This window comes from Ursus americanus, chromosome 35 (assembly GCF_024610735.1).
Source record: "Ursus americanus isolate L20-20 chromosome 35, mUrsAme1.1.p, whole genome shotgun sequence".
In the NCBI taxonomy this organism is placed as follows: domain Eukaryota; kingdom Metazoa; phylum Chordata; class Mammalia; order Carnivora; family Ursidae; genus Ursus; species Ursus americanus.
In genome coordinates this window covers 4,492,221-4,513,850 of record NC_142161.1, presented here as the reverse complement: position 1 = coordinate 4,513,850, position 21,630 = coordinate 4,492,221, and the positions used below count along the sequence as shown (strand labels likewise).

The 21,630-nt window shown below is 51.6% G+C and overlaps 1 protein-coding gene across 1 annotated transcript; it reads left to right on the top strand.

Annotated features, from left to right (window-relative positions):
* The first annotated feature begins 2,962 nt into the window (after positions 1-2,962).
* On the top strand, positions 2,963-17,098 carry AJUBA (ajuba LIM protein). The gene is made up of 8 exons (XM_045802779.2): positions 2,963-4,380; positions 7,086-7,187; positions 8,866-8,933; positions 9,066-9,128; positions 9,845-9,975; positions 10,057-10,108; positions 10,846-10,914; positions 11,394-17,098. The coding sequence occupies exons 1-8, from the start codon at positions 3,345-3,347 to the stop codon at positions 11,517-11,519; spliced, it is 1,647 nt and encodes a 548-aa protein (XP_045658735.1). The 5' UTR covers positions 2,963-3,344; the 3' UTR covers positions 11,520-17,098.
* The last annotated feature ends 4,532 nt before the right edge of the window (positions 17,099-21,630 follow it).

Genomic DNA, 21,630 nt, shown 5'->3' with positions numbered 1-21,630 from the left:
GTGCTGTGGGTACACTGTTGATCAGGTTAGATGCTGATTAGAGGTTTTATTATCTAATCAGGAAGCCAGGCAGTTAAGCAGACAGTGAAATGAACTGTGAAAGGGTGATGATGGGGGAGTGTAAGGCGCAGCGGCAGCAGACAGCAGGGGTGGCTGACCTGCTCGGGTGCTCTGGAAAGGTTTCTCAGAGAGCGGTGCTTCAGCTGGCACCTGAAAGATGGGGAGGCGTTAACCAGAAGGGAAGGGGAGGCCGGGAGTGTTCCAAACAAGGGAATAGCAAGGACGAAAATCCAGAGGGAAGAGAGAGCACAGAGGAGTTGCCATCCTCCTGCAGAACAGTTTGAGGAGGGGATGGTGCAGAGAGAAGCTGGAGAGACACGGAGACGTCAAGTATCTTAAAGAATACAGACTTCAGTTCGAAGGCGGTGAGAATTCCTTCAAAGGTGGTAAGCAGGGAACGAGGTGATCAGTTTTGTGTTTGAGAAGAATCCCTTGCCCTCGGTAGGAGATGGATGGCACGGACAAAGCTGGGCTGGGGTGTGTGTGGGGGGCTCCTTCTGCAGTGGCTCAGGAGAGAAGAGACAGCTGGACAGAAAGCGATGATGAGAGGAGGACAGATTTGAAAGTTATTTAAGACGCCAAACTGATAGGACTTGGTGATTGACAGGGCTTGGTGACAGGACTTAGTTGAGGTGGAGGGAGGAGGACAGAAGGTTGATGTTCAGGTTTCTGGCTTAAGCAGCTGAGGGCTTAATGGCGCCATTTACTCGGGATGCTAGAGGAGCCAGTTTCGGGAGGCAGGGAAGGTGAAGTCAGTTGAGAGTGTGGTATGCCTCTGAGATAACCAAGTGGAGATGCTAGTAGTCAGCTGAGTTTTTAAGTCTAAGAAAGTCTGGGCTAAGGGGCGCCTGGCTGGCTCAGTCAGGGGAGTATGCGACTCTTGATCTCAGGGTCATGAGTTCAAGCCCCATGTTGAGCGTAGAGCTTACTTTAAAAAAGAAAAAATGTCTGGGCTAGAGATAAGGATTTGGGAGCCATCTGTGTACATAGTTCGTAATTTAAGTCTTGAGGAGGGAGAACAGGGCCTGTGGAGTTCCTGGCTCCAGTTGAGACTATGGAGCGGTTACCCCGAGGTCGTGAGCACCACCGAGCACGCCTTCAGTGCATCCCTCTGCCCCTTCACTTGTCTCTGGTTCTTGTTATCCCCTGAAAATATATATCCCAGCTGTGCCCATTGCTGCCACTACCAACTCCCTCATGTGCCTTCTTTCAAGGCTTCTCAACTTCCCATAAGGTTCACTCTCCCATCCTCACTCCAAAGTGGGAAAGCTTCCAAATATAAGAGGCTCTGTGGATATTTTGGTTTTAAGTAGTTGGAAGGAAGAATCCAGGTTTTCCTTGCCCATCTGGAGACAGGAAAGGAGGGAGAGCTTTCTGGTTCATTCTGAAGATGTCGCTCCCAGCAGGTTCTGGAGGCAATCTGATAGCCCCCCTCTGTTACTAATGCTTTTAGTGCTCCCTGATTCTAGTCTGAGAGTGAACTCTCCTCTGGATCAGAGAAAAGCTGTAGGCCTGACAGGGAAACAGAGAGGCTGATTCTCCAGAGAGATGAGGTCAGGGAGACAATGCAGCTAGGACAAAGAAGCCAAATAGTTTGTGCCAAATTAATTTCCCCAAAGATATTAACCTCTTTTGCTTCCCCATTCCCTAAGGCTACACTAAGATTATGAAAGGTGTTCAAAATGTTGAAATGAAAATAATATGCATGATTTGTTTGCATATAATTTTCATTCTCATTTACTATCTAAATACAAAGGAATCATTTTTCCTTCCCCATTCTACCTCCTCCACCCCTTGCCCCTGACGTGCTAGTCAGGGCAAAATCAGTCGCGCTGGTATCCAATTAGGCACGTTCAGCTTCAGCCACCCTTTCTTCCTTTCCTTATTCTTGATCCTTCCAATATGGCCAACCCTAGAAGTCTCTTCTTTCCCTTTTCCACCCTGATCATTTTCACCTGCTAGCTCGTCTAAATGACATTTCTTTTCTTCCTCTTTAATACTTGACTCTTTATCACCAATCTCCTGCGGGCCCGCCAAGGGGGAGGTGTTCGCTAGCCTCAAAACCAGGCCTTCTATCCCCATAGTCGCCTGAAATAGTTGTTAAAAATCTCTTTTCCCAACACCAGGGGGTGTCTTCTATTCCTCTATCTGTCCAACCGGACGGTAGAGAGGAGTCCCAACCCTCTTCCTCACTTCTCTTGCATAGACACCAAAGCTCCTTCCCTCCCTACCGTCGCAGAGCTTTGGGTTCACAGAGTGGTGTCCTTTTATTGCAAGATTATCTGTTGGGCTCATTCTGTCTGGACTTGCACAAATTTGCCTTTTTCTTAGTCCGCTCATCCTTCCGTCTCCGCACCACCCACGATCCCATCCCTTTGCTCCGGCTCCCCCTTTCTTTCGCTACCTGTCTTCCACCACCGCTCTACGCGGGCTTCCTCGCCCTTCTGGGCTCTTCACATAAGCGTCTCTGAACCTCTTTATGTATCTATCTACCTTTCTTTCTCCCTGTCCCTCTCTTTATGGATCTTTCCCTGTCTCACTACTTCTGTGCCAGTCTCTCTTCATCTCTCCCACAGTCCCCACAGTAGGAACAAAGTCACGATGTTTGCGCAGAACATGCCTCGCGTCGCCCCCTGCCGAACCGCGACATTCCACCGTGCCCCTCCGCGCATTCCAACTGCAGACAAAGAGTTCCTCTCCCCCTCCCCCACTTTTCCCGGTCCCAATTCCTGAGAGATGTAGTAGCAGCTGCCCAAACTGCCCCTCGGCCGGCTCTCGCCTCCAGTCGGCTGGTCTCCACCTCCAGGACAGTTAGCACCGGCACCACCCTCCCCCGCCGACGTACCAGAGATCCCTGCGCAGACACCCCGTTCCTCTCACACACAGCGCTCCGCCTCTCCCGGAAAGTAGATCCGGCCAGGCAGACAAAAGTTTGGGAGAGAAGTTCGGACTGTGCTGAGTGTGAGAGCGAGGGGGGCGGGGGCTGGGGAGAGTGGGGCGGCCGGGCGAGTGGACGCGTGAACAGACGGACCTGCGGACGGGACAGCCGCGGCCGTAGGCTCTTCTGGCCCCGCTTAACCCCTGAAGCGCGGGGGGAAGCAGCCCCTCTCGCTGGGGGATGCTGCGGGATTCCCGGCGCCGGGCATCCGGGCCGCCCGCTAAACCCCTGTGCCTACCCCGTACCCCCGGGGAACCGGAGTCCGGCCGCTGGGAAAGAGAAGCGGCTGCCGAGACGCTGCAGGGTGCCGGGCGGGGAGGGGGCTGGAGGCCCCAGGCCCGAGGGCATGGAGCGGTTAGGGGAGAAAGCCAGTCGCCTGCTGGAGAAGTTAAGGCTCTCGGACTCCGGCAGCGCCAAGTTCGGCCGCAGAAAGGGTGAATCTAGCCGGTCTGGGTCTGATGGGACCCCCGGGCCGGGCAAGGGGCGCCTGAGTGGGTTGGGGGGTCCTAGGAAATCAGGGCCCCGTGGAGCTACTGGGGGACCTGGGGATGAGCCGTTGGAGCCAGCCCGGGAGCAGGGCCCCTTGGACGCTGAGCGGAACCCGCGCGGCTCCTTTGAGGCGCAGCGCTACGAAGGCTCCTTTCCCGGGGGGCCGCCTCCCGCCCGGGCCTTGCCTCTACCTCAGTCATTGCCCCCCGACTTTCGGCTGGAGACCACGGCCCCAGCTCTAAGTCCCCGCTCCAGTTTCGCCAGTAGCTCAGCCAGTGACGCCAGCAAGCCGTCTAGTCCCCGGGGCAGCCTGCTGCTGGACGGGGCGGGGGCAGGCGGAGCCGGAGGTAGCCGACCCTGCAGCAATCGTACCAGCGGCATCAGCATGGGCTACGACCAGCGCCACGGCAGCCCCCTGCCCGCCGGGCCTTGCCTGTTTGGCCCACCCCTGGCTGGGGCTCCAGCGGGCTATTCCCCTGGAGGGGTGCCGTCCGCCTACCCGGAGCTCCACGCTGCCCTGGACCGACTGTGCGCTCATCGGCCCGCGGGGTTCGGCTGCCAGGAAAGCCGCCACTCATATCCCCCGGCCCTGGGCAGCCCCGGAGCTCTAGCCGGAGCCGGAGTGGGTGCGGCAGGGCCCTTGGAGAGACGCGGGGCGCAACCCGGACGACACTCAGTGACCGGCTATGGGGACTGCGCTGCGGGCGCCCGATACCAGGATGAGCTAACAGCGTTGCTGCGCCTGACGGTGGGCACGGGTGGGCGAGAAGCCGGCGCCCGCGGAGAACCCTCGGGGATTGAGCCGTCGGGTCTCGAGGAGCCGCCGGGTCCGTTCGTTCCAGAGGCCGCCCGGGCCCGGATGCGGGAGCCGGAGGCCAGAGAGGACTACTTCGGTGAGTGAGAGAAGTGGTTAGGGACGGGACCCGTCACCTCATTCGTTCCCCACTGCCCCGACGGCCCAAATTGCCGGCGCCGGGAAGTCGGGGGCGGAGACGCGGAGCTAGAAAGGAGGCAGGAGGAATTTTGCCTTCCCACTAGGTCTCAAATGGACCAGGGGTTCCTTATTCCTGCTACACTCAACCCCCTGATTATCTCGTGAGTCCCAGTTGAAGCTTTAGAGCCTCCGTTTTTCGCGGTAGGAGGCCTGGTAGGGAGGGGACCAAGTAGGGAGTGAGAGCATCCCCCCATCCTGCTCCCCCCTTGGCGGCGGTGCCCCTGCAGGCTTCTGCGCGCCGCGCCCCCACCCGGGCCCAAGCTCCGCCCGCAGGAATTCGGGGAATGCGCGGGTGGGGGGCGGGGCGGGCGGGCCGCGTGCGTGCCGGCTCCTGCCCGGGCGCTCCAGGTGCCCGCGGGCGGGGCCGGCCGCGCGGCGCAGGGCGGAGGGTGGGGTGCGGTGGCGGGGAGAGGGGGCGGGGGTTGCTGCCTGCTAACACGCGCGGAGCCGTGGCCGCGGTCGGGGAGATGGAGCCTGGGAGGGAGGGTGAAGCGCTCTGGGACCGAAAGCAGGGACCCTGCTGCTGGCTCGTCCCAGTCCTGCTGGCTTGCTGCGTGCGTGGGCATTTAAGAGGAGACCAGGTGGTGTCCGCTTCTATTTTCCCCGTCTTCCGGAAGTCAGGGCAGAAGCCATAACCACCTGGACACCAGCATCCCTAGCAGGTTAACGACCCTGTGTAACTGCCAGAAATAACCTGGCCTTCAGTTTGGGCCACAACCTGCTCAGAATTCAGGCTAGAAATAGCACGTTATTTTCTGCCTCTGTTAAGGAAACCTGGTCGCTCGCTCTCTCCCGCACGCGATTACCTTTAAGGAGTATTGATTGATTATATGCCTCAGCTACCGGGGGATATCGGGATCTTGAAGGATCTTTTTAGCTAAGACCCACAGCCACCACTTCGTTACATAAAGAAACGCTAACACGGTAGGAAGAAAGAAATGGAAGGCCCGTGGGCCTCTCCTCACCTTTCCCACCATCCATGTTCCTGCTCTGGACCTCTGTGGCTAGAAATGTGGACAGGAAGGGCACATTGAGGCCGAAGTTGAGAGGTAGCAGGGCTGCAGGCCGACAGGGCCCTCCCTGCCCGGTTCAACCCCAGTCCTCCCATCCTAAGGGAGGAAAGCCTAGAGTAGATGATGCTTTGGTCAAGGGAGACTAAGTGACAGGATCCTTTTAGCATTTTCCTTTTGGGGCCCATGAGAAGGGGCAGTTGAGTGGAAAGAAGTCTCTTTGGCCAAGCCATCAGAGTGAAAAGGAAGAAAGGAGCTTCAACCGAGTGCAATAAAACGGCCGGAAGAACCTAGGTGTGGATATGCTGGGTTAGAGGCGGCGAGGTGAACATGCCTGAGCAGTTTGCGTCTGTCTTCCCATAATGTCCATGGCTTCCCAAAGAAGTGGCTCTGATGGGCCCCCCGGCATGGTGATCTTGGTTCACTCTTATGGGCACTTTGACCCCAGAGCTAGAGGCTTCTTCTTCCTGAGAGTCGGGTTGCGTCCGCTGACAGAATTCCCAGCCTGACTGTACCCTCCTACTCTGGCCCCTAGTTAGGGGCCCTCTTCCTTGGCTACAGCTTTGCCCAGCTGCCAGAGGGTGGGAGCAGGACAGGCCTGGGCCCATCAGTTGCTGCAGCTGCTGCACGGGCTCCCAAGCCCCTGGGCAAAGACTGGGATGGGCCCCAACAGGCAAGGAGTATGGCAGTGTGCCGAGGGGGAGAGGTGGGGCGGGGTGAGGCGGGCCCGTTGGGATCTGCTTCCCAAAGACAGGCCCTAGCTCTCACTCATGGGCCTGGAATTGGGGAGTGGAGGGAGGGACGAACACACCCAGGAAAGGCGGGTGTCAGAGCCAGGTGTATGTATTTGGGGGGGGGTCAGAGAAGAGCAGTTCAGCTCTATCTTTCCCATGATAGATTTCAGGGAGACATTAGGGATTCTGTCACCCTTCCCCCACCTTCCTGTGCAACCTCCAGTCCCTGGAACACACCCTACATTCTTAGCAGCCACCTCCCCATAGGAGTCATGCTCACATGGTCCCCTCTGCACAGGGCCCTCTGCTGAGCCATCTCCTTCTTTCCATCCTTGGAAGCCTGGCGGTGTGGAGCAGTAAGAAGTCGTTCTGTAGCTACATAGCAGCTCATTTTACGGATGGGGAAACTGAGGTCCCAGGATGGCTTTCTGGGCCTGGCCTGCTTTCTCTTGGAGTCCGCTGCTGGGCCATTATGGACTGGCATCTGTGACTCTTTGTCCCACACAGTGCAACAGGGGTCATACCCTTGCCTTGTTAGTCTTTTCTCCCGGACAATTATCTGCACATTTGAAGGTCAAGGACTATATCTTTGACTCTCTCCAATTTTCCACAGTATCGGGCACCCTGTTTTTGCTGGGCACAAAATAGATGCTCAGAAAATATCTGTTGATTAATCAGCAAACAAGAATGGGTCTGCTCAGCCAAGATTTCGCTGCATCCCATTTCTTGTCATCAAAGGAAGGCTGGGACTCGGGGTGCTCCGGAACAATCTGGAAAGAGCAGTCAGGAAAGCTCCTGAATCCCTGGTTTTGAGCTGGGGGTGTCGGATGTGACGCTGACAAGCTCTTCCCTCCCCTCAGGCACCTGTATGAAGTGCAACAAAGGCATCTACGGGCAGAGCAACGCCTGCCAGGCCCTGGACAGCCTCTACCACACCCAGTGCTTTGTCTGCTGCTCCTGTGGTGAGTGCGTCCCCTGGGCCTTGTGCACGGGGCGGCCTGAGGCCTCAAGCACGCCCCACACGCGCACACACTCACAAGTGCCTAGGGAAGGCCGAGCTTGTGCCTCTTCAGGTCCCCCCGCCGTGTATCTGGATGCCCACTGCTGCCCCACCTTCCCTCCTCTGTGCTGTACCTGGCTCTCCAGCCGCCATGTTGGGTCTGCTTTCTGGAGTCAGCCCTCCCTTTCTACATTCAGCCTTTTTCCTCCCCTCTGTTCCTCCCTCTTTCTTCTGCCTCCTTGCTTGCCCAGCCTGGACTCCAGCCCGGCCTCCTCGGCCTCTCCTTGGTGGGGTTTGGTCCTGGACAGTCTGAGTTGCCTGGGGCGACAGTGAAAGACTGGAATGTGGGAAGGGTGGGGGTGGGCTGGGGAATGGGGAGCCATGGGGGGCGGAGAGAGGGGTTTTCTCTTGGCTGGTCAGAGTTCAGCCACCTCGCTGGAGTGCAGGCCACAGGGCCATGCCAATCTGATGACATCACACTCCAGGAATGCCCGCCACTGTTAGCTCAGGAGGCCCGCCTGGGTGGGGGGGGGTGCTCCCAGCGGCCTTAACTCCCCAGCCCTTCCCTCACCTCCCTCATTACCCCTCCCCACTGCTTGCCCACTCTTGATTCCTTTGCTAAACCTTTAATCTCCTATCTCTGCCTGTCTGACTCCAGCACTCAGCTTTTCTCTCCCCCTACTCCAGCCACCACCACCGCCCCCATCCAGCCCCTCCACCCCCCACCTCAGCCCGGTTCTCTTAGGTTCATCCATCTGTCTGTCCTGTGTATAGGGCTTCTTCTGGGTGTGCCTCTTTCCCTCTCTGTACCCACGTTGTGTCTCATGAGTTTCTAAGTCAGCTTTTCCAAACCACTGGGCAGAGGTGGAAGAGATTTCGAACCGGAGAGGGCAGAGGAGGCGGCAAGCTTGCCCGTTCTCCACCCTGGCTGTCACTCCTCCCCTCTCCCTCACAATTTAGACACCCTGGAGCATTTCCTAAGTGTTGGTCACATGCCTTGTCTGCTCACAGAAGATCCTGGATTCTCTGGGTTCCTCTCATCTTGAGGAAGTAGTCTAGTGCAGCGGGAGAGGGAACTGACTTTGCTCCCAACCAAAGCACTTTGTTCCCAACAGTAATGCCAGTATTTCCTGACCTCTACTGAGCCTGTCCCTGGAGGAAGACAGACAGGGCGAGGAGAGCAGGATGGCCGTGCACAGGCAAAGAGGTTGAAAGGTCCCAGAGGGCAAGGGCTGCAACAATGCGACCACCTCCGTGGGCATTGTTCAGCACCTTGTTCAGAGCTCCTTTACCTTGTACCCCAGCCTGCGGCTGGCTTTGCTCTCCCTGGTGGCTTCCCATGCACTGGAGAGGAAGGCACTCACCGAGGGAGGACAGGATCCTAGAAAACTGTTGAGGCAGGAACTGGAGGAGCAGCGAGCAGAGGAGAGCAGAAGTGGGCAGGAGTGAGACCAAAGTAAACTGGAATTGCATCAGATGAGATTTTGTGTAGAGAGGGAGGACACACAGCAGTGAGGAGCATGGGTACTACAGTCCAGATTTACATACATCCTGCGACATTGGAGAGCAGTGACCCTGGGGTGGGGACTCCGTGTACGTGGACCCTGGGATGGCTCCAGTCCCTTGTCTGCTGCTTCTAGGGCGAACTTTGCGCTGCAAGGCTTTCTACAGCGTCAACGGCTCTGTGTACTGTGAGGAAGATTATCTGGTGAGTGAGGGGGCCCCTGGCCTGGAGTTGGCTCCCACACTGGGACCCCCTTCTTGGTAGCCCATTGGGGTTCCGCCCATCAGGTCGTTCTCTACTTGTAATATCCTCCCTTGGTCTTTTCTTTCTCCCTAGTTTTCAGGGTTTCAGGAGGCAGCTGAGAAATGCTGTGTCTGTGGTCACTTGATTTTGGAGAAGGTAAAGTGCCTTCAGCTGAGCCTCTGTGTGAGGCTGGGGGCCTGAGGGGTAGCACCAGGGCCTAAGTGGGTACTGAGAAGAGGCGGAGGGAGGAACCCTATCACCACATGAGGCGCTTTCATCTCATTCTTCCCCAGAGCAAGCGTTCACAGTGGCTTCCCTCTGCCTGTGGCGTCAAGTCTGGACCCCTAATCCTGCCATCCCCAAGCCTCTGTGGTCTGGTCCCTGCCTAATTCTGCAGGCACAGCCAAGCTAGGAGTGTGGGGTCCTGGGTCTTAATCCCCTTCCTGCTACTGGCTGGGATCACTTAGAACTCAGGCTGGTGGTTGTTGTTTTTCCATAAGAAGGAGGACTAGGATTAGATCAGTGGCCCTCAACCCTAGCAGGTCACCTGGGAAGAAGTCAAGAAACTAACCAGTGCCTGGGTCATCATCAGAGACTGTGGTGAAAACTTCTGGGGTGAGGCCCAGGCATTGATGGGTTTTACAAGCTCCCCGAGGGATCCTGATATGCAGCCCGGGGTCGGACCATTGGCCTGGATGCTCTCTAAGACCATTTTCAAGGTTTCTGGGCCCCTCCGATTACATAGCATTGTTCTGGGAGGAGAGCAGGGAGTTAGATGAGGTTGGGGGGCAGTGGGGAGCACCGCAGGTAACTGGGTAGCTGGAGAAGCGAGACTGGAGGGAGACTGATTCTCCTCCCACCCCGTGAGCCAGATCCTGCAGGCCATGGGGAAGTCCTATCACCCAGGCTGCTTCCGCTGCATCGTTTGCAACAAGTGTCTAGATGGCATCCCCTTCACAGTGGACTTCTCCAACCAGGTGTACTGTGTCACTGACTACCACAAGTGAGTCTCCCCCCTGGGGTGCGGTGTGGACTGGCCTCGGGGCTTCCCCAACCTCAACCATCTCTGCCCTCTCTTTTTCAGAAATTATGCTCCTAAGTGTGCGGCCTGCGGCCAGCCCATCCTCCCCTCAGAGGTCAGTATGTCTGGGTTCTCCTGCGGGGCAGCCAGTGCTGCTGCCCCTGGGAAGGGGATGGGGACGTTACGGCCTGGCTTCCCGTGGGAGGCGGTGGTGCTGAGGAATGTACTCTGCGAAGATTCCCGTGTGACTTTGCTCTCAGGGTCACCACCCTGACCCTAACATCCGGGCCTGGACATGTCTGACAGCCTCACTGGGCCCAGGCTTCATCCCGTCTCTCCCAGTCCAGAGGAGGAGACGTTCTTTGAGGTCAGGGTCACCAGATCCCAGATGTAGGGGCTAGAAAAAGGTGGGAAGAATCCTCAGGGCTTGTAGGAAGATGTCAGCAATGATTTACGCTGTGTGCGCTACACGGTGGCCTACGGAGAGAATGCAAAAGCCAGTGAGGAACCAGAGCCTACTGTATCTCCTTGTCCCCAGCTTAGCTTACTTTCCTTAGGCTGCCTGCCCCTTTTCCCTCGCCACAGCTCGGAGGGTAGGTAAGGCTAGAGCTGCTAGACAGAGGGAAGACTGTGAGAGGACGTGCCCTACTAGAGGAAGCATCAAGGAAGGGGAAGGGCAAAGTTCTAGTAGGATTTGCAAAGGCCATTCCAAGGCTGTGGATCATTGCAGAGAGTTCTCTCTGGAGGCCTTCGTATGATCTTCGCATTGGGGTGGGAAGGGGCCCGTAGCAGGGAGGGCAGAATTGGGGTTGTCATGCTACGCTCATCCCGTGGGGGTCTGCATCATTTCAGGGCTGTGAGGACATTGTGAGGGTGATATCGATGGACCGAGATTATCACTTTGAGTGCTACCACTGTGAGGTGAGTGTTCGGAGCCAGGGCTCCTGGAGGAGAATCTGGAGAAGGGGACCAGGGCTGGGGGAGGAGGCATGTCCCTGGACTGCCCGAGTCTGTAGGAGAGGTCTAAGGCCTGGGAACCGGGAAGGTGCTCCGACCTGTCTACAGTATCTCTCCCATCCTCCCGTCCTCCAGCCACTCTCTCTGGTCCTGGGTGTTGAGTCCTTTCTGCATCTGGTTCCCCGATGGTGGTGGGGGTGGGGGGAGGACAGGACTAAACTGGGGACTCCTGGTAACCACTGCAAATGGGCGGCTGTCTCGTTATTCCTGCTGTGGCAGCGACACCTGCTGTCCCGCTGAGGTATTTTCTCGGGCTTCTCCTCGGGGAGTCCATCCCTTCTGACCTCACCCCCCCTTTCTTCCAGTCGTTAGGAGGCAGGGCAGACTCCCAGCATGGCCGAGGTTCCCCGGGCTGGGGTGAACTGGGTGTCTCTCTTCCCTAGGACTGCCGGATGCAGCTGAGTGATGAGGAAGGCTGCTGCTGCTTCCCTCTGGATGGGCACTTGCTCTGCCACGGCTGTCACATGCAGCGGCTCAGTGCCCGACAGCCCCCTGCCAACTACATCTGAACTGCGGTCACCGCTGCTGCCTTCGCCACCCCTGACAAATTCCTCTGGCCAGAGGGCCCCGCTGAGGCCAGCCGAGGCAAGGAACGCACTCCCAGGCCAGGCAGAAGAGTCCTCTGGGGAGGGCCCCAAGGGCCAGAGACCCAAAGATATGACATTCCAAATGGACTGTGGACAAGGAGCCTTCCAGTTGCCACGGTGGGGTGACTGGCTTTCTTTCCACGTGCGCAGCCTGTGCTGTGGCCTATCCTCAGGCGTGCACGGGCAGGTTCCAGTACTTTCTAAAGGTCTGACTCACGTCTGTATCTCCAGCATAAGTCAAGCAGTGTTCTGGCTTTGGATTATAGGAAGAGGACATCGTGAACACTCCTCACTCTTTTGCACCCCCCACGTAGGTCAGATACGGGGTCAGCGGGTTCTCACCACAGTATCTTATCTCTGTATCTGGATGAAGAGGTAGAAACTGGACCTTATTAATGAGTTGTTTCTTGGCCACCTTCTCTCTAAGGACCAGGAGAGCTGCTCAGCCCTGTGCTGGGAAGAGGGGCAGCTCGGGTGGATCCGCTGCCTGTGTTGCCTGTCTCTCAGGGACTCCCCTGGGCCTGGGAAGCCTAGGTGGATGCCTGTCCTGGGTTGTTCTCAGCTCGGGGACGTGACGAGTGGGTCTTTGGGGGTGGAGGGGCCAGACCAGCCGTGCAGGAAGCCTCAGGCCAGGCCACGCACCCAGGTGCAGGCGCACGGAGCCCTCCAGCCACTGTATACACAGAGAGCCACACTCACAGACACACACTCGCTCTTTCACTCCCTTCTTCTCAGGTCACTGTCACCCCCGTCCCCTCACATAGCTCACCACTCCAGACCTCCCACCCCGCAGAGGGATCCAGGATTCCAGCCCCTGCAACTCCCAAGATCTGACGTACTGGGAAGCCAGAGGGGCGACCCACTTTGACCTGGTTCTGGTCCGTTTGGCTAAAATCGGTCCCTTAAAGCCAATTCATGGGAGACTTATACACTTAAAGTTTACTTCACTGGTTTTTTGTGGTTTTTTTTCAGCTCAGAAAAGATGGTTTTATTGAAAGCGCAGGGACAAGACCCATGGGTGGAAGAGCTGCCGAAGTTTACCTCACTTAATGACCAGTTTGCCCAAAGTTCAGTTCCCTTTGGTGTGTTTTTATAGCCATTGGGTGTTCTATTGTTGTTATGTTTCAGGTGTTTTAAGGATTTATATCTCTTCATCCAATAGTACTTCTGAGTTACTTTCAACCACGTAAGTTTATCAAATTTGGAGCACTTTGTAAATGATGAAATGGCTTCCTACTTTTATGGACATCTTTCCCTATATTATCTACTTTTCAGACACTTTTCGAAAAAGTTTAAAGTTTCTAGCAGCTATAATTGGTACAGACATTCTGTGTATCATTTTTTGTGTTTCTTAATCTAATATTCCTTGACAAATTCAATGCCTTGGAAAACATAATGGAGCTCATACGATTTTGATGCTTTGGCCTAACTTCTACATTCCTGGTGTTAAAAATGCCAATATATTCTAAACAAATGAACAACCATGCGACATATTCTGTTGACTAACAATTAAAGGCTACATAGACAAGAGCAATACAAAGTCAAAGGGTGACTCTGCTAACTCCTTTTGAAAGTGCTGCAGATTTGATAAATATTTATTTGAGACTAATTGTCTCTAGGTGACTTGGTTTGAGGCAAATTAATCTGATAATCTTTGATCCTTAGTCTTCATTCTCTGTCACTTAGAGCTTCATACTGGAAATGGTGACTCCTGAGAACAGAAATCCCGCATTTCGGGGTTACTCTAAGGTGGCCATGTCAGCCAAGCTGGGGTCTCAGAGGAGAGGCCTGTGCGTGAGGGTATGGTTGAGAGGAAGAGCCCACATTCATACCACTGACTGCTGGAGGGGATGCACTTTTTGGAGGGATAAATGTTCTGAATCTAGGTGGCTTGATCTATAGCTGGGGTTGCTTTTTCTGAATTATTATTATTAAATAAGTGAATACAAAGACTCTGGGCAGTTTTCTCACCAGGCCGCTTGAGGCCTGGGGAATCCAGGCAAGCATGTATAACTTTACATCCATCCTTTCTTTGACTCTTGGGGGTCTTGTCCACTCCGACCCTTCATTTCTTTCTTTTTTTTTTTTAAGATTTTATTTATTTATTTGACAGAGAGAGAGACAACCAGCGAGAGAGGGAACACAAGCAGGGGGAGTGGGAGAGGAAGAAGCAGGCTCCCAGCGGAGGACCCTGATGTGGGGCTCGATCCCACAACGCCGGGATCACGCCCTGAGCCGAAGGCAGACGCTTCACCGCTGTGCCACCCAGGCACCCCCCCCCCTTCGTTTCTAGCTCCCTATTTCAGCCTCCCATCTGTTGCTGACCAGCTGGTTCCTTTCTGGGTCTACGCTCATCTGTGCTGGCCCCAGGGCTTCCCAAGACTATTCTTGCCAATGGGGCTACTCTCTCCCTCCTTCCCGAGGAAAAACAAGTGCTAGCATCTGATGAGGACAGGCCCAGGGAAGGCAGGCCGTGGCAGAAGAGCAGCCCCCGCCACCCCACGTCATCACTGGCAGGCTCCCAAGTGTACCCTGCCTTGCAAGAGTTTGCCTTCTTCCTGTTCGCTGGGAGACTGCTTCTCCTCAGTCGTCCTGTTTTATATCTACAGCCGATAGATGCCTGGGGTGCTGCAAAGGATACAGCAATCAGTAGACCTTGTCTGGCCAACTAACCACCTGCTTTCCATCAACAGCCACTAGGCCCGAGATGGAGAAAGGAGGAAATGGAAGAATTACAGATCCATTGTGTAGATGTCTGTGGGTGAGAGTCACAGTGCAGGGAGCAGGCTTTCACAGCCGACTTCGGCCATTGCTCTGGTCAGCCCCGTTCACCACAGGCTGGAACGTGGCTTGTGAAGAATAAGGCTGGCGGTGGTTCTCTCTCTGCCTCACTCCTTAGAGACCTTTCCCCCTTCACCACCTGGAGCTCTCTAGGCCAGGGAAATGGTAAGATTCCATTTGTAATCAGGCTGGAGACTGTCCTCAGTCAAGAAAGTAGAGAAAGCTATTTTCAGGCACGTAAAGCCAGCCGGAGGAGGTCCCTGAGATTGTACCTACAAAGAAGGGAAAACGAGAGAGAAAGGAGACTGACAGAACTGAGACAAAAGGAGTGGAAAAACCAGTGAGCAAAAGCATTTTGTCGTTTAGAAGGATCCAGACCCCAGAGCGGGCCTGGGGTCATTCAGAGCCCTAATGTTAGCGGCCTCCACAAGAAGGAGCTCTCCATTCTCCCTCACAGCAAAGGAAGACCCAAGACGGCCTCTGCGGTGCCAGTTACGGGTGTAGAGCCCTCGGGATAGCCACACTTGGCCCTGGGGAGCAAACTGGCACTGGGACGGATGGATTAGAGCAGTCCAGCTGGTGTTCGGAGAGTCGGCAGAGGCGGATTCTGTCCACCTAGGCTTAGAAAGGATAGCACTGCCCCATGTGAAGGCAGACATGGCTTAGGGGAAGGAACGTCTGCTGAAAGGTGCAGGTTTGGCTCCTACGCTACAGAGTTCGAGCCAAGCGGGGTGTGACTTGAGAGAGAACCCAGTGACTTCATTTTACCAAATGAAGAAATAGAAGCAGTGGTAACGGCACTTACCCAAGGTCATGCAGCTGGAAAATGACTTTCCCACTTTAGAAGACTAATAGCTTATTTCCCCTCCCCACCCCCTGACCCCAGCCCCCATCCTCATCCCAGGGACTCCCACAGCACAGGTAAACTGTAAATTAGATCAGCCCTTCGTTACGATAGATAATCAGGGAAGGTTTTAGTGGGAAAGCCAGGGAATCCAAGAGATAATAATGAAAACTTTTGGTTCTTACTAGTGCCTTTTTATTCCCCCGCTAATTTGAATTAGCAGTAGCCAAAACACCTTAAAAAGCACATTAGGAGAAGCAAAGGAAAGATGCTGCAGGAGAGTCCCTGCCCTTGAGGAGGTCACCGTCTAGCCAGGGAGACAAATACACACATAAAATGCCTTGAGAAGATTACAAGCAACATGTCACCAAGTGCAAAGTAATTGAGTGTTACAAACAAGAGACCGAATGCTGCAGGGGACAGATGACAGGGGGAGACTTTGTTGGACTTACACTGTAGATCAGAAGGTGCCGGCCCATTGACAAATCCTGCCCCCTGAACACATTCTTTGGCCCACTGGGAGTTATTTTTTATAATATTAATTTGAACCCTCACGGAGGAGGGGAAAAGCGCCAGCTAACAAATGTAGAAAGAATGACAGAATTGGAAAAACAGCATTTTGTGAGCTTGAATAAAATGATTGATCTTGGCAAAGATTATTAATTGGGGTTAAAACGACAAGTGAAACGGTTGGTGGATAACTGGACATTGACATTACCAAGTAACCTCTCAGTGCGTGGTCTTGGCATCACTCATTTCCTGGAATGGGTCTTGGAGTCACTGACCAGTCGACCAGTGCTGGTGTGAGGCAAACACGTAACCCAACCTAGTGTATAGTCTAGCTGCTCCCCTCCCCCCAGAGAGGTGTTAGAGTTTACAGTTTACAGGCTGTGCTGGGAATAGAGAAAGTCAAGGACGCTAAGAGGAAGCAACCAGAGGAACCTAGGAAGGGAGGCATTCTGCAGGGCAACTGGCTAACTCTCTTCAGCAAGTCTATGATTTTTTTCTTCTTTTTTTAATTTAAATTCAATTAGCCAACATACAGTACATCATTAGTTCAGTAATTCATTAGTTGCACATAACACCCAGCACTCATCACATCACGTGCCCTTAATGCCCATGACCTAGTTACCCCATACCCCCACCCACCTCCCCTCCAGCAACCCTCAGTTTGTTTCCAAGTCAGTATGATTTTCAAAAAATTCAAAACTGCTAGATTAGAGAGACTTAAGCTATCTAATAAAGATACAATGCATGGGCCCGTATTCCCTATTGGTTTAAGCAAATTGCTATAAAAGATATTTGAGGGGGCACCTGGGTGGCTCAGTCGGTTAAGCGTCTGCCTTCGGCTCAAGTCATGATCCCAGGGGCCTGGGATTGAGCCCCGTGTCGGGCTCCCTGCTCACCGGAGAGTCTGCTGCTCCCTCTCCCTCTGCCTTTTGCTCCCCCAGCTTGTGCTCCCTGTCTCTCTCTGTTAAATAAATAAATAAATAAATAAATAAATAAATAAATAAATAAAATCTTAAAAAGGAAGAAAAAGATATTTGGAGTCAACTTGCAAATTTTTTATATGGACAGGGGATTAGATGACGTGAAAATTTACTGAGATGGAAAGGTCAAAATCATTAACAAAATGCCAGTTACGAAACCAGTACAGGGTACTTGTATTTTCTTTTCAAAATGTCTATATATGTATGGAAAAAAAACCAAACTGAAAGGATATGCGGTAAGGTGTTAACAGTGGTGCTCTCTGAGTGGGAGAGTATGTTTTATTGTTGTTGGCCTACATTTTCTATTTTTATACAATGCACGTGTCCTGCCTCTGTAGTAATAATAAGCTGTTACAAATAAAATAACTGGTTGCCAACATTTACAATTCAGGAGATTTCACATAAAAATCTGGATATTGTATATGAAGAGTGGGGTTTCTGAGGTTTTTCTGAATAATCGGGAGATCTGTCACACACACACACACACATACACACCCTGCCTTCCAGTCTCACAAGGCAGCAACTAGTTGGAACCAAGCGATGGCTGCTCCTTTATTGGGTGTATTGTCTCCTCTCATTTGTCACAGTCCCTACCACCCCCTGTGCTTCACACGCTGCTTACCTGCCTGGCTCCTGTAGACTTGTGGTTTTTTTTAAGATTTATTTATTTATTTATTTGACAGAGAGACAGCCAGCGAGAGAGGGAACACAGCAGGGGAGTGGGAGAGGAAGAAGCAGGCTCCCAGCGGAGGAGCCTGATGTGGGGCTCGATCCTGGAACGCCAGGATCACGCCCTGAGCCAAAGGCAGACGCTTAACGACTGCGCCACCCAGCGCCCCTCCTGTAGACTTTTGATGACTCGGATGATCCTGATGGTCTCCCCATCCATAGAGCCTCCCATTAATAAGCATTTGAAGGTATCAATAAATTAGTTTTAAAATGCTGCCCAAGAAAAGCATCCATTCCAGAATGACCCATGGCTGGGTTTTTGTTGTTGTTGTTTTAAGATTTATTTATTTATTTGAGAGAGTGAGAGAGAGTGAGAGAGAGCACGATTAGAGGGAGGGGCAGAGGGAGAGAGAGAATCTCAAGCAGACTCCCCGCTGAGTATGGAGCCCCATGCAGGGCTCGATCTCATGACCCTGAGATCGTGACCTGAGCTGAAATCAAGAGTCAGATGCTTAATCGACTGAGCCACCCGGGCACCCCTATGCCTGGGTTTTTTAGAAGGCAACCCAGTCACAGGAAACCCAGATGTAATACTTAATCTACTTAGCTACCATGGTTGCATACTGTAAATTAGTTTAGCAAAATTTCTCTTTGGTAAATGGAATTTAGAAAGTATACTAAATTGCTAACTTCCTCAAGCTTGTGCTTTTTTTTTTTTTTCCTGTGCCATAACACCTTCATCTTAGGAGGCATTTCAAAATTTACAGTGTATGTTCTTCCCAAGCATGAAACTCCAAATGCCCTTTGGTTGGTCTGTTTCTCCCACTGGTTCTGATACAGTTTTTAAAGGAGAAAATCTCTTTCATATGCAACTCAGTGTAAGACAGTGTCATCATCAGTTTAAAATCCAGGGAAATACTTTTATCAGCCTGGCACATGCTTTCTCATTATAGCAGACACTCAATCCTTATAACAAGAACTGCACACGGTGTGCCTCATGTCTAGCTTTTCAAAATGATACGAGGCTTCTTCTTCTGAATCAATTTCCTTTACTGTCTCATATTCCTTTGGTAAAAATTGTTTCAATCTGTCCCCTTTTTTGAGCCAAATTTCTCAGCTTCTCTTTGAGATCCAAAATGTCCTATCAGGCCTTATTTATATACTAGTTCACAATCGTGTCTCGAAGTAAAACCAGGCTCATTTCAGTTTGTATAACAAAAGTTTCCGTGAAGAGACGGGCAACCCTTGAAGCCACGAGGCGGCTGGGTTTGAAATCCCCTTGGAATGGTTAAGCCATTGAAAAATGGCACATTATGAACATTTGTTCTAAAATTTTCATTTGATGTCATAGGTTGATTACATATTTTCTTTATCCACTGTTTCCTCCTTAAATCATGTGCTTACAATGGGCATGGAATTTCCTAGCTTAATCATCAATAGTTGTGTCTCTGAATACCTTCATTTTCCAGTGAACACCCTTGAAAATAATTCTAAAACCTCTTGACTGCTTGTAAATTTCATTCCTGAAACTAGTTTCTGGGTCCGTAATACAAATATATTCTTGCTACTTGTCTTCAGATACTTTCAAAGTGGTAGGACTCTTTTTCTTTCTTTCCTTCTTTCTTTTTTTAATTTTCGGAGCAATTGCTCAGCTAAGTGTGGCTCCACAGTCAAACAGCTATTTTAACATCCTGGCTTTGAAACTGGTTATTTAAGCCTAAATTGTCCATGTGAGACCATATTCTACTTGAAAGTTTCCATTAGCTAGATAAATAGAATATGTACTAAATACTCACCTGAAATTTCTATCTTTGTGGCACCATTTTGTTTCCCCAGCTAGAGTGTGGGAGGCAGAGTCCTGGCAAGTGCTCTCAGCAAATCTCCATTCTTCCCTGTGATTCTTAAACAATGCAGCAAAGGAATGTCCAAGTCTGAAAGGTTAAGCAAGCTTTTTCTCAGGCTCCCATTTACATTTATCATCAAGTTAAAAACATACACGTTAATATCTTTTGAATACCTGATCAAGAGCAATGTCTTCCAGAAAGTAGAGCTAGATTGTGGGCAGGAGTTATGCCTGATTTATCTTTCTACTCCCTCCACCCCCCCCCCCAACTCCCTGCGGGAATCTAGCTCAGGAATACTTTCGAGCATGTTCTTGGCTTTATCATTAAAGAACATTTAAGACGTGAGTGATTGTATTTTGCATATGGTGTAGCAGAATGTGAGATGAACAACACTGCTGAAGAGACAGGCCCATAAAGGTCAAGCATTCCACTTAACAAACAAAACTATATAAGGAGTTAGCATCGTGGGGGTGGCCAAAATTCCCTCCTGCAACAAGTAAGTGCCTCTGTACGCCAAGCACCGAGATAGGTAACTTAGGGTCATGGAGGAAACACCTCCTTATCTACAAACCCAAACACATGAAGGTTTTTAGGAGGATTCTGTTCTACTTCTCAGCACTAAAAAGACATGGATGAAAAAAATGGGTTATTGATACTAGCAACAACATGTATGAATTGCAAAATCATGCTGAGTGAAAGAAGCCAGACAAAAAATAGTGCATCTTTATTTGATTCCATTTATATAAAATTCTAGAGAGTGCAAACTAATCTATAGTGACGGTAGATCAGTGGTTGGGAGGGGCCCGAGAGAATTACAAAGCGGCACAAGTTAACATTTAAGGGGTGATGCCAATGTTCCCTATCTTGATTGTGGTGATAGTAAGTATGGATAGTCAAGGTTAAAACTTAATGAATTGTACCTATTAAATATTGTGTGTCAAAATACCTAATAAAAATGTGTGAGTGTGTGTGTGTGTTTCGTTGTTCATTTTTATTTTTTTTTTAGTAATCTCTACACCCAGTGTGGGGCTCGAACTCACAACCCTGAGATCAAGAGTCCCATGCTCTTCCCACTGAGCCAGCCATGTACCCCCGTGTGCACATTTTTTGTTTGTTTGTTTGTTTGTTTGTTTTTAATATGGGAGGAAAAAGGAGAGAAGGAGGGAGAGGGGGAGAGAAAGAATGAATTCTAGGGCTTCTCTTGCAAATCCTACTTGCTCAAGGACACCAGGTGGTGTGTGATTGTAAGATCTTTTTTCAGTACTTTGTTGCAGTTTTTATTGCCAAGATAGTGTATAGGCTCAATGTTCTAGTCTTATGTAAGAGTGGCCTATACAGTCCTCTTCCCTTCAGCCAGTCCCATCTACTCTTGAAGCCAGAAGGCAGCTTGGACTCCCTGTCTCTGCTGGCTGGGATGTTTCCTCCATTCTAAATGATCCAAATTCTCTCTCCTTTGAGGCCCAGTTAAGACAAGATTGATTTCATAGTCTTTCCTATCCATTCCTGCAGAAAGGGTTCTGTACCTTCTTTTAAGTTTCTCAAGTACGTATGTATGTATGCATGTATTTCTTATTTTTGTGAAGATTCTATTTGTCAGGGAGAGAGTGCACAAGCAGGGGGAGCTGGAGGCAGAGGGAGAGCTAGGCTCTCCACCGAGCAAAGAGCCCGATGTGGGACTTGATCCCAGGACCCAGATGCTTAACCAACTGAGCCACCCAGGTGCCCCAAGTTTCCCAAGTACTTATAATCTAAGCTGCTCTTTTGACACCTCTTTGCTACCTTGTATTATTTACTTTTCATGTGCATGTCTTACTCTTCTCAACTACATTATGAACTTCCTCAGGTCAGGGACTGGGTCATGTTTATCTCTGTGTCTTCCAAGTCGCGTAATACATGCTCAGTAAGTGTCAATTTTAAAATACCTCACTTTAATCGTCCTTCCAAAGCACTTTCTCAGCCATTATCTCATTTGATCATTACATCAACACTCCGAGATTGGAGGAGCTGGAACTATGTTACTTCCTCCTTCTGACAAATAAGGAACCTGAAGCCCAAGGTCACCGAGAGAGAGAGAGAGAGAGAGAGAGAGAGAGAGATGGAACAGATAATTGCATATGAAGGTTTGACACAATTCAAGGCTTCCCATGGCTTTCACCCTCCCCTCCCCTCTACCCTACCTGAAGACAGGCCTCTGCACCCTTCTCCCATTCCCTAAGTCCTTTAGAGCTGCTTAGCCAAATAAAACTTGACAAATAGGAGACATGAAATTTCAGTCGATTTCTGATCAGCTCTGAGTCACCAAAGCATGCCTGGTATTTTGTTCCAAGTATCGTTTGTTAGGAACATTATGCCTGATATTTAATAATGCTGCAGCACAGAGCTGAGGAAGCATAAATGATTTTTAA

What these genes read in the sequence shown, in the direction of transcription:
- AJUBA (XM_045802779.2), top strand. Translation starts at nt 3,345, where the DNA reads ATGGAGCGGTTAGGGGAGAAAGCCAGTCGCCTGCTGGAGAAGTTAAGG. An exon ending in GGCCAGAGAGGACTACTTCG is followed by an intron (nt 4,381 to 7,085) that starts GTGAGTGAGAGA and finishes CCCTCCCCTCAG; the next exon opens with GCACCTGTATGAAGTGCAAC. An exon ending in AGCCCATCCTCCCCTCAGAG is followed by an intron (nt 10,109 to 10,845) that starts GTCAGTATGTCT and finishes GCATCATTTCAG; the next exon opens with GGCTGTGAGGACATTGTGAG.